Source organism: Haliotis cracherodii, unplaced genomic scaffold (genome assembly GCF_022045235.1).
Source record: "Haliotis cracherodii isolate W230 unplaced genomic scaffold, xgHalCrac1.p SCAF_3, whole genome shotgun sequence".
Classification (NCBI taxonomy): Eukaryota; Metazoa; Mollusca; class Gastropoda; order Lepetellida; family Haliotidae; genus Haliotis; species Haliotis cracherodii.
In genome coordinates, this window is record NW_027266286.1 from 26,822,034 (window position 1) to 26,838,139 (window position 16,106).

At 44.1% G+C, this 16,106-nt stretch overlaps 1 protein-coding gene across 1 annotated transcript in view; it reads right to left on the bottom strand.

Annotated features, from left to right (window-relative positions):
• Positions 1-1,973: 1,973 nt before the first annotated feature.
• LOC139475041 (uncharacterized) overlaps positions 1,974-16,106 on the bottom strand; it is a 63,658-nt gene continuing 49,525 nt past the window's right edge. The window contains exons 12-16 of the mRNA XM_071258263.1: positions 9,525-9,925; positions 8,655-8,785; positions 5,064-5,195; positions 4,419-4,575; positions 1,974-2,131 (exon numbers count right to left, since the gene is read on the bottom strand). Coding sequence (XP_071114364.1) covers positions 1,999-2,131; positions 4,419-4,575; positions 5,064-5,195; positions 8,655-8,785; positions 9,525-9,925 — 954 coding nt within the window. The 3' untranslated portion in view covers positions 1,974-1,998. The remainder of the gene's footprint in view (positions 2,132-4,418; positions 4,576-5,063; positions 5,196-8,654; positions 8,786-9,524; positions 9,926-16,106) is intronic.

The following is a 16,106-nucleotide window of genomic DNA, read 5'->3' on the forward strand; positions in this document are numbered from 1 at the left end:
GTGAGGTGTCTGTAACCTACTCCAGCAGGGTGGGGTGTCTGTAACCTACTCCAGCAGGGTGGGGTGTCTGTAACCTACTCCAGCAGGGTGAGGTGTCTGTAGCCTACTCCAGCAGGGTGAGGTGTCTGTAACCTACTCCAGCAGGGTGGGGTGTCTGTAACCTACTCCAGCAGGGTGGGGTGTCTGTAACCTACTCCAGCAGGGTGGGGTGTCTGTAACCTACTCCAGCAGTGTGGGGTGTCTGTAACCTACTCCAGCAGTGTGGGGTGCCTGTAACCTACTCCAGCAGGGTGGGGTGTCTGTAGCCTACTCCAGCAGGGTGAGGTGTCCCTAACCTACTCCAGCAGGGTGGGGTGTCTGTAACCTACTCCAGCAGGGTGAGGTGTCTGTAAGCTACTCTAGTCGATTTAACAGGGGTGAAGAAATGACTCACCTGTTTGTTAAACAATACACACTGCAGATTGCATTCTGCTGTAATACACACAAGTTATTTGTTGTTTACCTTCTTTCTTTTTGTTGGCCTGTGTTTCCACCCCCGACCCCAGACAGGCAACCTCAACCACACACAGCAGATGCAGGAGTCCCCAATGGTGGAGACATGGGTGGGATGTTTGGACAGCTTCCACTTGTGGAATGGCCTGTTTCAAACCTTCCATCATCCCACACACACACCAGATCCCAGACTGACCATGGTCCTCAATAACAGTAGGAGGTCAGGATGTTTCAGTGTCAGTGTTTTTACTAACCACTCAACCTCACTATTTATTGTCAGATCACACAGATATAAATGAAAAATCACCAACTTTTTTATCCAACCAAGAATAGATGAAAAAACAACAACAAAGATCACAGCACTATGTGCCTGTCACCAGTTTGACTAAGTTCATGTTTCAGCCATTTGTTTTAAGTCTGCGATTCAAAGGAGACCCAGAACAACTGCATCTCAAGAAACCTTGAGTTTAAGACATATGACAACAGAATGAGCTGCATGTAGACAATCTAAACTATGGACCATCAATATAAACAACAAAGTTTATTATCAACAAAAATAACAATTACAAACTTAACACACAGGTACTTTCACAGTACAGCCACAGAAAATGTTTCTCTAAAGCTGGTAAGCCTTACATCAGTTAATTTTGTTTATTATTACGGATCTGTCATTTATTGGTTTAAAAATTCACAACAGTTTAAACACTTGTGTCTTCTTGGGACCGAGTTCCTTCTAAGGATGCAACATTAGGACATGCTCCTCATGGATCTGGGTACCGGGGGCTGAGAGCAATTCCTTCTCAAGATAAAGATGCCAGTTTGAATCTCAACATGGTCACAAGGTGTGAGTCACCGGTGATACACAACATCCGGTACATTTTGTACCATGTGGTACAGTAGGGGAAGTGAAGTGAGGTTTAACGTCATTTTTACCACTGTGCATGTGTGCATGCATGCATCTTTCCGTGTCTCCTTGTACTAGTCTGGATTAATTGCAGTTTTATAGTGCTAGCCCACAGAGACACCATGGCACAGTTTAACATGGATACCCCACTTGGGACTCCGAGCTGACCAGTCCGTGGTTTATCCTCTTAATGCCCAGCACCTAGCGCGTGTGTGCGTGCATGCATGCATCCGTCCGTGTCTACTTGTACCAGTCTGGATTAATTGCAGTTTTATAGTGCTTGCTCACAGAGATACCATGGCACAGTGTAACATGGATACCCCAGTTGGGACTACGAGCTGACCAGTCCGTGGTTTATCCTCTTAATGCTGAGCACCAGGCATAACAGCTATCTGTTGGTGTGACAGGGCTGGAGATGGAAGCTCTGGGCAGATGTTCTGTCAACAAGACACGGAGGTGGTCTCGTACAGCAGACACGGTGCAGGGCTACATCTACGTCCTCAAACACAGAGTGTGTCGTGATGTTCTTGTTGAAGCATATGTTGTATAGACTTTACATCTATCTCGTACAGCAGACCCGGTGCAGGGCTACTTCTATGTCCTCAAACACAGAGTCTGTCGTGATGTTCTTGTTGAAGCATGTGCTGTATAGACTTTACATCCATCTCAAGTGCTGCTCGAGAGCCAAGGTCTCCACTTTCAAGTGCTGTATCCTCATTCTCTGTTAATAGCTTCCTGTAAAACAAGAATTAATGGCAAAACAGGATCAGCATCTACAAGGTAGTATGGCAACTATATACTTTAATGTATTGTGGATTACTCTGTGAGTGTGTGAGTTGTGTTTAACGCAGCTTCTAACAGCATCCCGGGCTAGATCCTGGCAGGTCAGATTAATGATGGCGGATTAATGTTGTGATGCAGGTCTCAGACATGTACTGAGTGAGTGAGTGAGTGAGTGAGTGAGTGAGTGAGTGAGTGAGGGTGTGAGTGAATCGGTTCAGTAATATATAACAAGAGACAAGGGTGAGAATCATCCAATATCATTCTCTTTTTCAGTTGGTAAGCTGTAATCCCTGTGTCTTGAATGCAAAAAGTACATGTAACCAGCTTCAGTAGCAAAGATAAGTGATGTCATTTGAGTGAGTGAGTGAGTATGGTTTTATGATGCTTTTAGCAATATATCAGAGAAGAGGTAGTAGTTATCATGATTATCATGCACTTTACCAAATCCAAAACATGACTGCTCGCACAGAACTTCAGAAATAGCAAGTCAACAAATATGTTGTGAAGTATGACAGTTAATTCCATTAGTGGTCATTACTGATATTTACTGTCTTGCAACAACAACTGTCTTATGAATTCATGTTTTTTTTTTACAATCCAAATCATAAAAGTCATAAAACATTCACTCAATATTGTCGATAATAATTTTAGGAAATTGTGTGTGAACTGATCAGGCGACTCAATCAATTCCCCTCTATTTACAGCAACCATGATCAGATCCGATTAGAAAAATGAGACACACTTGAGGAGGGTCATAGCTTTTCCATACTATCTCAGATCAGTGAGTAGGCGTACCACGATTGCAGAAGGCAATATTAATTTCTGCAATTAATAAATGAAGTTCCCGTCATGTTTATTCCGCTCAGCCACAGATGTTATCAAGATGAGTCAGAGCTACCATGAGGCGAGTGTATGTATGTCCACCGTTGTGCCATCTACACCAGGTGTGACAGTTGCCGTGACGATATCTACTGCCACACATGTACCTCGATCAATACTTGCAAGTGTTACACATCGAGGCCTGTAATCAAAGTCTCACTTACAAATGGCTGTTGACACAAAATCAGTAACATATTGTAATGGTTTGTTCTATTTGTCTGTTTCATGTATGACAACAATAGAGGATTAAGAATTGCTATTAGTATGTGAATAATGAAGGTGATGTCGGTTATATCAGAGTATCAGGGATGACATTTAGGTACTACGTGGCTATACTGGCTTTGTATCTTTTTTACAGATGAGCTAGTCCTAAAAATATAAATTTTCAGAAGATGAATGTAAGAGATCAAATGAGCTGGGCCTTGAATAATGTCAGGTAACATTTGTTTTCAACAACACCCAGGACCACAGCTCACACCTGGCAAGCTATTTACACAAAAAAGGAGCAAAATTATTTTTCTTCATTTTCTTCAATCAAGATTATGGTTTCAATTTGACATTGTTTGTTTGTTGTTTGACGCCACACTCGGCAATATGACAATAATCAAGTGTGAACAAGATCCACACCGTTGGGGTATGACGACACACAATCAGCATGTGTGTGTGTGCGTGCGTGCGAGTGTTTGTGTGTGTGTACATGCATGCTTACTTGTGTGCATGTGTATTATTATCTTTGAGTGCCCCACAGGGTCCCCTAAATGTCCCAAATGTCCCATCTCTAGATCATCAACCGGTCAGATGCTACAGAGGCCCTAAGCAAGGCCTAGTGGTAAGTACTGTGGCATTGATGATAATCAGGGTTGGATCCTACACCAGCCCAGCCAGGCCGCAGCACGGACACCCACATGACCATTGCTGCCATTGTTAAGTGGAACAATCACATCTGCACCAGTCTCTACTGCACTATAACCTGTTAAGATTTGGGTTAAAATAGGTCTTCAGCAACCTTGCTTGTCGTAAAGGCAACAATGTTTGTTGTAAGAGGCCACAAATGGGATCGAGAGGTCAGGCTCGCTGACTTGGTTGATGCATGTCGCTGTGTCCCAACTGCGTAGTTCGATGCTCATGAGGTCAATCTCTGATTGTCTGGTCCAGACTCGAATATTTACTGACTGCCAAAAAGGTGGAATATTACTGAGTGTGGCGTTAAACAACAAACAAACAAATGCCGCACTATAGGCTGCTCAATACTTGGTGAGTCAAATCCATGTGGCTGCCATGAAATCAGTCTGTTGGAGCAGGGCTCTTCGGGTGGCTGTTGGATACTACAAGGGAGTCTGTCAGTGTTTGGTTTAATTACCTGAGTTGTGATTGTTTCTTGTGAAGCTCCCTCTGCAGGTGGCTGTCGTCAGAGAGTTGCCCCACCCCCCTGTGATGCAGCCACGCCCGGCAGGATTCATCCTCCCTCCCCGACTGGTGGAGGGCTGTGCAGCAGGTGTACCATGCCCTTGTGTCTCCTGAAACAACACAGTGGATACAGTGGTGGTGACAGTAGGGGTGGTGACAGTAGGGGTGGGGATAGTACCTACAGTATCGGGTGTGTCTGGTGTGGTGTGGGGGTGGGGGTGGGGGTGGGGCCTCCCTCCCCAACTGGTGGAGAGCTGTGCAGCAGGTGTACCATGCCCTTGTGTCTCCTGCAACAACACAGTGGATACAGTGGAGGTGACAGTAGGGGTGGTGACAGTAGGGGTGGTGACAGTAGGGGTGGGGATAGTACCTACAGTATCGGGTGTGTCTGGTGTGGTGTGGTGCGGTGCGGTGCGGTGCGGTGCGGTGCGGTGCGGTGCGGTGCGGTGTGGTGTGGGTGTGTGTCTGGGGGGTTTCGGAGTGGGGGGTAGAAGACAATAAATTAGTGGCTACTGCACCTGCGTGTGTCTGGGGTGGGGGGTGGGAGGGGGTGATGGGGGAGGGGGGGGTGGGGGAGGGGGAAAGAGATAGTGGCTACCTGGGAGAGTCTGTACAGCTATCCTGGAGTAGTGAAGGGCATCTGATGTCTTTCCCTGGTCAGTCAGGAGGCTGGAGAATTTGCAACATGCCTGCACCAGGAGGGATTTCCACCCAGGGCAGGAACTGGTTTCTGAAATAAACCAACCACATTTCAGGCAGGAGTGCTACAACCACAGACACCCATGAGAAATCTGGGTAATAAATAGGTCCCCAGCTGGAATATTGCTGTGTTAAACAACAAACAAACAAACAAAGAAACAAACACAATGACCAAGTTACTTTTGGACACGGTAATGACACAGAGTTTGTCAGAGATCCAGCATCTACTTCTCCACTAACAGTTAGGTACTATGTATTATATCATTTATAAATGGGAAGCATTAATTTACTATTATACCTGACCCATTGAGACATGTTTGCCAGGGGAAATGAAAGAAATATTAATATTCCACCATATCAAAATGCTCCAGGACTTTCATGATGAGCATACAAAGTCCAACTTGTTGCCTTGGGAACGCACATAAATGTTGGGGAAAGGAAGAAACAGGTGACTAGATGGAATATTTTGTCAAGAAGATTATGAAAAGAGGCCATGCTGATCTTTCACTACGATGTCTTCATAATATTATACAGGTGTGATAAATAGAGATTATAGTACGGGTTTTACTGATTTTACAAAATGAGTGTCAGAATTCTTGTATTTACCAAGAAAGAGTGAGGGTTATACATGAATTCTTACACTAGTTTCGTAAAATCAGTATGACACACACACAAGTGTAATAATTTCTTTATTATCCATTATTTCTTAATCCTTTAGAGCTCCCCTTTAAAACAATGCACAGATCACAACCGCCGTCCTGGAAAACCACAGTCGTCGAATGACGTCAACAATCTTCAGCTATGGTGTTTTCTAGTATGATGTCATTCCGATCTTACGTCACAACAAGATTCGAATGACGTCAACAATGCCGTCCGGATGACGAACACATTGGTGCCAGTAAAGTGATGTTTGCACTAGTGCAGATACAATTTATATGAACATGGTTGTCTCTTACCCTATGGTAATTACATGTCTTATATAAATTGCGTGGATCAATGCTCATGATGTCAATCACTGGATTGTCTGGTCCAGACTCAATTATTTTACGGACAGCCGTCATATAGCTTCAATATTGCTGAGTGCGGAGTTAAACAACAAACAAACAAAACAAACAAACAAACATGTTTTATATTGTCTAAAAGTAAACATCACACACCACGACCGGGACTGAAGAATTACAGAATGACAAACAGAAAAACACTTCCAACCACTGGGGCGGTCGGGTAGCCTAGTGGTTAAAGCGTTTCCGTGTCACGCCGAAGACGTGTCGATTGCCGACATGGGTACAATGTGTGTAGCCCATTTCTGGTGTCCCCCGCCGTGATATTGCTGGAATATTGCTATAAGCGGCATAAAACCTTACTCACTCACTCACTCCAACCACTGGGAAACAAGGTCACCTGTATTGTGACGACGTGGCCAATATATTGCCTAGTTGACACTTCTCCAATACACTGCAGTTTAATACCTTCCCAGAAATATTTCTGTCTAACACAATTTCAATACATCCTTGACATAGAATACCTCTGGAGACTTATTAAATGCTCATCTCTGTATGTATGATAAAACATACGCCTACTGAGATCTATTCCTTCAAATAAATCCTGTTTTACTGGTACACTATAGAAAGCAGACAAGGAGTGTCTCATTCACACTTGAACACACAGCTCAAGGGTGTAACAGCATTGAAAACTCACTCAAGCAAAATCCGATAACACCAATTTTCTATACAACAAATAGCATTTACATCTACCACATGTATGTAAAAGTATGCAGAGTATTCAATTGAGAAAAAGGTTAACTGACTACAAGCTGCCTTATTCGAGTCCGTCCCCCTCTGACCTGATTGAGTTGAGTGGGACAGTGTGCAGCCCTTCACAGTGCATTCACTCTACCCTGGCTGAGCATAGATGAATGATAATAGGCGATGTTTGCAGTGTTGGCGTGTGCGATGTTGCGTCGCTGTCAGTGGCAGTGTGGCTGTGAGAGTCTGCAGTGAGTGGGTGATACAGGTGTAACACAGGTGTAAATCTGGTTTAATCGTTAGCAAATGTATAAAGGAAGTCGGACAATCCCTAGTGCTGAGATCAGTGCAGGACGCATGCAGTCTGTGATGGGCAGGAGTGAGTTGGCGGTACAAAACATCCCAGCGCATTCAGAACATGGAAGTTTTTGGCTGTCAAGGAAGTAACAAGGACGTCTGAATATGAAAGTTTCAAATATGAGTTTATAGAAAGAGCATGAGTGTTTTATGAAATTGATGAAAATACTTTTTGGATGATATCTCTGAGGAACTATTTTTTTGGACACTATATTTATATATTATTGTGATTTGTCAAGGAATATCAGTACAATGTATATTTGACAAAGTATTTTAATGATTAATCAAATATTTTTGGAATATCAATATATTTGGATTATTTTTTGTGATTTATATACATCAACAAATTCAACAGAAAAAGATCTTCTCCGTGGTTTAGTGGTAGAGCGTCTTCCCAGAGAGTGAAGGTAGGGATCAATCCCTGGCAGCATCGCACCAAAAGATGCTAAAAGATGGTACTTGTTGTTACCCTGCCTAGTAATCAGCATTAAGGGGCCAAAACAAGGACTGGTTGGCTCGGGATCGGCACTGTTTATTGAGCAGCACTTGTTACAAGTATATAAACAATGTCATTCAAACACTAATTACATCCTGTGAATTGTCACTGCTGGGGTCAAGACAAGAGTTCTACTCACTTATGTCATCACTGATCCAGACAGACGCCACCCACGCAACACGGTGTCTTTGTTCTTTGCGACTGTGTCAAAGGCCGACACGATCCAGTGCGCATGTATTGTTTTAGTGGAAGTACTAAGCGCTAATTAGGGTGAGGATTCTCCTGTAAACCTGACAGAGGATATCTTCTTTATATAGAAGTCCACTGATGCTTGAGAGTGTGCGAAATACGCATCAGTCGGAAAGCGCACGTTAAATCTACAAAGTAAGTAAGTAAGTAATGCTTGAGAGGAGGGGGGTGTCGCATTTTGGGCTAGGGGCCAGCTATCGCATTCTTTTGGAGACTCATTAATTTCACGATTTACAGTACATGAGCCCTATTAGACACTTTTTCATTCATCAGCGTCAAGTCTGCAGCAACATTCCTCCCTGATGAGGATGAAGGGCTGAATCCAAGCAACCCAAGCATTCGATTACCCATCCCAATTAAAACAACCCTGTTTGCTCATTTCCAACAGTCACCCACAATGTCCGTAAAAACACCCATTCGTTCACCAAAATAAACCAAAACACTAACAAGATTTTTTTCTTCACAAAACGAGTTGAGAGCATGTTTGAACAATTATGTAAACCCAAGAGATAGCGATTTGTGGAATACCTGAAGAACTTAGTCCTGATGCAAACACAAGCCACCCGATTAAAGTGAGCAATCACCTACTTAAACCCACACCCCCACTAAGGGTTCGGCATACACACACATTTTCAAGTAGTACCTGTTTTAATTAAAACCTCCTCATCATTTACCGTTCTCCGGCGTTTGGGGACAGGTTCGGAGGTCGTCGGGATATCAGCTTCCGAAAACTCCGACCATCGTCCACTGCATTCCAGAAGTGCTTCAATGGCCCTGACAGATGAAAGCATGTTTATTTAGAAAAAGGCGTTAAGTCTTGAACGTACAGTCTCTTGGCTTTGTCCTTTCGCTCTCTACTGAAGTAGATGTTTGCCGACATGGCCGTTCTTTACTACTAAATTTACGGTCAAGTTTGCAATTCCCAACCCTCTTACCCTGTATCGAATGATTGGTGCAGAACCATGGACAACACATTTCACGCTGGGTTACCACCAAACAACACCGTGCAGGGAATAGCCTTCGTAATTTTAAATACACCTCGACGCAGAGAAACAAGCATTTCAAAGTTAACACTGAGATTTTACTGTAAACAACAACAGCATGGAATATTAGAGTGGCACAAGCTTGAAGGGCCAAGGCAAGAGACTGCAAAGCAGATTAGTCAAATTACACAAACAATGCTTAAAACAACCACGGTGGCTACATTTGTAACAATGTCAGCATTACTGACTAAGGTCTAGACTGCTATCTGCAGTTCTCACATGCCATACTCTTTGGCAGGTTCGTAGCATTGTTGCAAGTGTGTACAAATAAAAAAAGGTCAATATTACGCTATTTGTTGTAAATCATTGTCTAAATATGACAAAAAATGCAAAGTGCTCCAAGGCAAATTTTCTTTCCAAATATGGAAGTATGGGACACAGTTTTAACCCAGTTTGTAAGAACAGCAAATAGTTTAATCCATGGAATTTGTTGAAATAAGGTTAACAGTCCTGAAATCTGTATTTTTTACCTGTGTAATGAATCTGATGCATTGTCGTGGTCATTCAAGGCAATCAAAGCGTCTGCTTTACACAATGTCAAGGTCATATGATGTTGAACATCTTGCCAGTCATCTTCATTCTGATTGGCCAGAGAGAGGTCACAGGAGTAAGATCTTGGCCTCTTTCTGGAGTTGGTGCTAATGGTTTGTGAGAGATCTTCACTGTCGTCTGGACCAAGGAGACTGCTGATATTGTCTGCTCCAAATGAGGTAGCAGACGGGTTGAGGGTCAGACTGATAGACTCTAGGGCCTTGTCACAGACGATGACACAGTCTTCATAGTGGCCAGCATGAAGGAGGCATTCTACGGTTTCCTTGTAGATTGTTCTGATATGTGGTAGATCTACCACATGGGTAGAAACATCGTCTATCTGAAACAAGATGCATGAGTGAGAGTATATATTTGTACTGCAGTAACTCAGTTTGTTTGTTGTTTTGTGCTGCAGTCAACAATATTCCAACTATGTTACAGTGGCCAGTAAACAATCAAGTCTGGCTCAGACAAACAAGTGATTGATGTTGTGAGCAAGGACTTAAATGCTCAGGGCATGATAACATACAACAGGTCACCGAGTCTGACCACCATATCCACTTTAGTCAATTCTCACAAGCAATAGAGTGTCCGGGACCTATCCTGACCTGTGTCCTGACAAGCAATAGAGTGTCTGGGGCCTATCCTAATATGTGTCCCTGACAGGCAATAGAGTGTCTGGGACCTATCCTGACCTGTGTCCTGACAGGCAATAGAGTGTCCGGGACCTATCCTAACCTGTGTCCCTGACAAGCAATAGAGTGTCTGAGACCTATCCTAACCTGTGTCCTGACAAGCAATAGAGTGTCTGAGACCTATCCTAACCTGTGTCCCTGACAAGCAATAGAGTGTCTGAGACCTATCCTAACCTGTGTCCTGACAAGCAATAGAGTGTCTGAGACCTATCCTAACCTGTGTCCCTGACAAGCAATAGAGTGTCTGGGACCTATCCTAACCTGTGTCCCGACAAGCAATAGAGTGTCTGGGACCTATCCTAACCCATGTCCCAACAAGCAATAGAGTGTCTGAGACCTATCCTAACCTGTGTCCCGACAAGCAATAGAGTGTCTGGGACCTATCCTAACCCGTGTCCTGACAAGAAATAGAGTGTCTGGGACCTATCCTAACCCGTGTCCTGACAAGCAATAGAGCGTGTGGGACCTATCCTGACCTGTGTCCTGACAAGCAATAGAGCGTCTTGGACCTATCCTGACCCGTGTCCCTGACAAGCAATAGAGTGTCTGAGACCTAACCTTGCCCGTGTCCTGACAAGCAATAGAGTGTCCGGGACCTATCCTAACCCGTGTCCTGACAAGCAATAGAGTGTCTGAGACCTATCCTAACCCGTGTACCAAAAAGCAATAGAGTGTCTGGGACCTATCCTTGCCCGTGTCCCGACAAGCAATAGTGTGTCTGAGACCTATCCTTGCCCGTGTCCTGACAAGCAATAGAGAGTCTGAGACCTATCCTAACCCGTGTCCTGACAAGCAATAGAGAGTCTGAGACCTATCCTAACCTGTGTCCCTGACAAGCAATAGTGTGTCTGAGACCTATCCTTGCCCGTGTCCTGACAAGCAATAGAGAGTCTGAGACCTATCCTAACCCGTGTACCAAAAAGCAATAGAGTGTCTCGGACCTATCCTTGCCTGTGTCCCGACAAGCAATAGAGTGTCTGGGACCTATCCTTGCCCGTGTCCCGACAAGCAATAGAGTGTCTGGGACCTATCCTGACCTGTGTTCCAAGAGTCAGGGACTGCAGTCTGACATATTACAGGTCTATGACTGACCCTCAGTTGGGCCTATAGCAGTCCAGTATAGGATGTGACTCTCAGATGGTGCGTGAGTGATACCAAACAGCCAGGCCACAACTGAAGGTCAGTCTTCAAGGTCATCAGCTGTACCCGTATCAATATAATTAATGCCCCAGACATTTAACAAAGTCAGGAGCCAAGGGATGCACACAGGAGCACTTATTAATTCTCATCTTTAAATTGAAGCCGTGATTAGGAGATGGGTGACCATTACTTAGTTCCTTTAATCTTTAAGGAAAAGGTCCAGAAGTCGACATGACTTGTACCCAATCCAAATTCTTATAAATCGAATAAGTTTCAATCAACCAATCATTTTTTTCAATGTCAATGACAAGTCTTCCTTGAGGCATTTTACAAAAATAAAAACAGATTTTCTAAAATTGAACGTGACTGAGATGTTGATAGCACATACCTAGATTAAAGGAATAATCCCAAGAGAATTTGTGAGTTTATTTTTGAGGCTTCCTTAATTATTTTCCAAATTGCAGGACAGATTTAATTTCATTGTTTTATACACCTGGAACAATATAGTTTTATATGAAATGCTAATTTCTTAAAATCATATCCTTTATTTACTTTCTGAAGAAATACATTTGCTTTTGTTGACAGAGTGCCATACTCATACTTAAACAGGAACCAAAATCAATCATGTAATGACATGGCAATATCCAGGGCAACATTTATGTGACTTCAATTAATCTCTCTGCTTCTTCGCATTGTATTACAAGACCAAGTCTTTGCCCCCCTCTGAGAAACACAGAGTTCTGGTAACAATGTGGGTGCAGCATCTCTCAGAAAGTGGAAGGTCAGTGATTCGATTCCAGGAACGTAGCACACCATAAGATGGTAAATATGGTACTTGTTGTTACCCTGCCTGGCACTCAACATCAAGGGCTAAAACAAGGACTGGAGGGCTCGGAGTCAGAATGCTGTGGGGTATATATGTTAACTGCGGCATGGTCTCTCAGTAGGCTATCAGTGTAACACTTGCTTTAGTCTTCACCAGCCACATGCATGTATGTCACTATATAAGTGGTTGGAATACATACATCATCACAAAGGGTAGTTTTTAAAAATGATTTTTATGTGTGCCCTTCAACCACCAGGAACATATTTTAACCATGCCATTATGAATTTAACTGTGCCACTGGCACTCAATAACTAGGAATTGCAAACCCTAAATGTAATTGCATAGACAAACATAGTTCTACAAGTGAGTGAGTGAGTGAGTATAGTTTTATGATGCTTTTAGCAATATTCCAGAGATATCTCGGCGAGGGACACCAGAAATGGGCTTCACACATTGTACCCATGTTGGGAATCGAACCCAGGTCTTGGGTGTGACGATAGTTCTACAAAAGAACCTTAGTTTGAATATGATAAATCACACCAACAAAAGTGAATAATTATTTTTTTTAAATTAAGATAAAAAGAGCGTGCATCTTTGTACACACTAAATATCTTCATACATTAGCTCAGATGAACCAACGATGATAAAGCTAATCAAGAACTTATTAAGTCTGACCTACAAACTTTAAAGTGATCAGACTCCCGATAAAGAACATATTTTGGCCCCCCACCGACTATAATTACAGTTGAACATTCTTTCCAACTAGATGATAAACAACTAGATCTCGTAGAAACAGAGAGTGAATTGCAAGATACTAGATATAAAACTTTCTACTGTTGTAGTGCTTGAAGGTATACATGCAGTGAGTGAGAGAGTGAGGATGGTTTTAAGCCAATTTTAGCAATATTCCAGCAATATCACGGCGGGGGACACCAGAAATGGGCTTCACACATTGTACCCATGTCGGGAATCGAACCCGGGTCTTCGGTGTGACGAGCGAACGCTTTAACCACTAGGCTACCTGACCGTCCCAGGTATACATGTATGTGAACATTCTGTCCTGCTGGTCCTTATCCTGAGAATAACACAAAATATTTTTTTTAAAAACATCTTGACAATATAATTTCCAACAATACTTTGAATATGGTACAGTAAACTATGTTTAAAACAAATACGCTTATAATGAGCTGACAGATATGACGAACATATCTTTTTTCCCTGTATATTGCCTGTATACATGTTGTACATATGCTTATTATAACAAACTACGGTTATAACAAACTAAAATTAGTGGCCCCTTTGAGTTTGTTATAACCATAGTTTACTGTACAGAGAAAAACCCCAGAATAACACAAAATTAGTTTAGTCAGGCACGCACACATGCACATTTAGCAAAGATTTTCCCCTAACACTTACAATATTTTGCGTGTGGCACAGTGCATGCAAGAACCAAAAGAACCAAACATTTGTCAGCTTGTTTCATCTAATCAGAATAACATGTTTAACGATTTATTTACTTTGGATTACAAACAACATGAAATGACAAAATCAATGCAAAATTATTTCCCTCATATTTTTTAAATATTGAATTTAAACAGCAACAAAAGAATGTATTTGATTCAAGTTTGTCTGTATGATTTGACACTACAGTAGTGTCCTTTATTTCTAATCCTGGTAAGGAGGGGTGTTCAAGATAATCTGACAGTACGGTTGAAAGCTTTAGCCGACTCCAGCTTTGTGGGGGGTCGTGATTGCATTGCCTCACCACTGATATATCAGGGGAAGGTCTATAGAGATCCTGCTGACTTAGATAACTACAACACGGAGTTCACATGAATGAATGCTTTGCAAACCCATATAACTGACTTGGAGGATTTCATACATATGTATTGTTGTATATGCTGATGGTTAAAAACATGGTAATAGAGATCTTACAAAAGAAAGTTTACTGCTGCTTACAAATAGTGAGTGAGTGAGTGAGTGAGTGTTGTTTTATGCAGATGTCACTAATATACCTTGGACCAAAACCACCAACATGGTTGTGATCCATCAACTTTGCCAGACCTCAGCTATTAAGTGGCTGTGATCACCCTTGTCCAGGTCCTCCACCACCAAGTGGCTGTGATCAGCCAAGTCTCCACCACCAAGTGGCTGTGATCAGCCAGGTCCTCCACCACCAAGTGGCTGTGATCAGCCAGGTCCTCTACCACCAAGTGGCTGTGATCAGCCAAGTCTCCACCACCAAGTGGCTGTGATCAGCCAGGTCCTCCACCACCAAGTGGCTGTGATCAGCCAGGTCCTCTACCACCAAGTGACTGTGATCATCCAGGTCTCAACCACCAAGTGGCTGTGATCAGCCAGGTCCAGGTCCTCTACCACCAAGTGGCTGTGATCAGCCAGGTCCTCTACCACCAAGTGGCTGTGATCAGCCAAGTCTCCACCACCAAGTGGCTGTGATCAGCCAGGTCCTCCACCACCAAGTGGCTGTGATCAGCCAGGTCCTCTACCACCAAGTGGCTGTGATCAGCCAGGTCCAGGTCCTCTACCACCAAGTGGCTGTGATCAACCAGGTCCTCCACCACCAAGTGGCTGTGATCAGACAGGACTCCACCACCAAGTGGCTGTGATCAGCCAAGTCTCCACCACCAAGTGGCTGTGATCAGCCAGGTCCTCCACCACCAAGTGGCTGTGATCAGCCAGGTCCTCCACCACCAAGTGGCTGTGATCAGCCAGGTCCTCTACCACCAAGTGGCTGTGATCAGCCAGGTCCTCCACCACCAAGTGGCTGTGATCATCCAGGTCCTCCACAGCCAAGTGGCTGTGATCATCCAGGTCTCCATCACCAAGTGGCTGTGATCATACAGGTCTCCACCACCAAGTGGCTGTGATCAGCCAGGTCCTCCACCACCAAGTGGCTGTGATCATCCAGGTCCTCCACAGCCAAGTGGCTGTGATCAGCCAGGTCCTCTACCACCAAGTGGCTGTGATCAGCCAAGTCTCCACCACCAAGTGGCTGTGATCAGCCAGGTCCTCCACCACCAAGTGGCTGTGATCAGCCAGGTCCTCTACCACCAAGTGGCTGTGATCAGCCAGGTCCAGGTCCTCTACCACCAAGTGGCTGTGATCAGCCAGGTCCTCCACCACCAAGTGGCTGTGATCAGACAGGACTCCACCACCAAGTGGCTGTGATCAGCCAAGTCTCCACCACCAAGTGGCTGTGATCAGCCAGGTCCTCCACCACCAAGTGGCTGTGATCAGCCAGGTCCTCCACCACCAAGTGGCTGTGATCAGTCAGGTCCTTCACCACCAAGTGGCCGTGATCAGCCAGGTCCTCCACAGCCAAGTGGCTGTGATCAGCCAGGTCTCCACCACCAAGTGGCTGTGATCAGCTAGGTCTCCACCACCAAGTGGCTGTGATCAGCCAAGTCTCCACCACCAAGTGGCTGTGATAAGCCAGGTCCTCCACCACCAAGTGGCTGTGATCAGCCAGGTCCTCCACCACCAAGTGGCTGTGATCAGTCAGATCCTCCACCACCAAGTGGCCGTGATCAGCCAGGTCAAGATATCCCCACATCCAATACAAAGCTAGGATAAACAACACACTCTGAGTGTTTATTCTGTTAGAAAAACTCTACTAATCTGGAACGTGGTGGGGACTTGTGAGGATTACCAACTTAGCGATAGTAAGATTATCTTGTCTGAGGACCTCAGAGTTCCTGATCTCATTACATTGCCTAAGTGTAGAGGCATGAAGCTGGCTCGGTTTTCAATTAAAGGCCAGCTCTTGGGTCTTGGACACTTCCACTAGTGGGTAAGTGGAAAAGTTGGCATTTGTCCTGGTTGTTAACAGCGTGCATTTC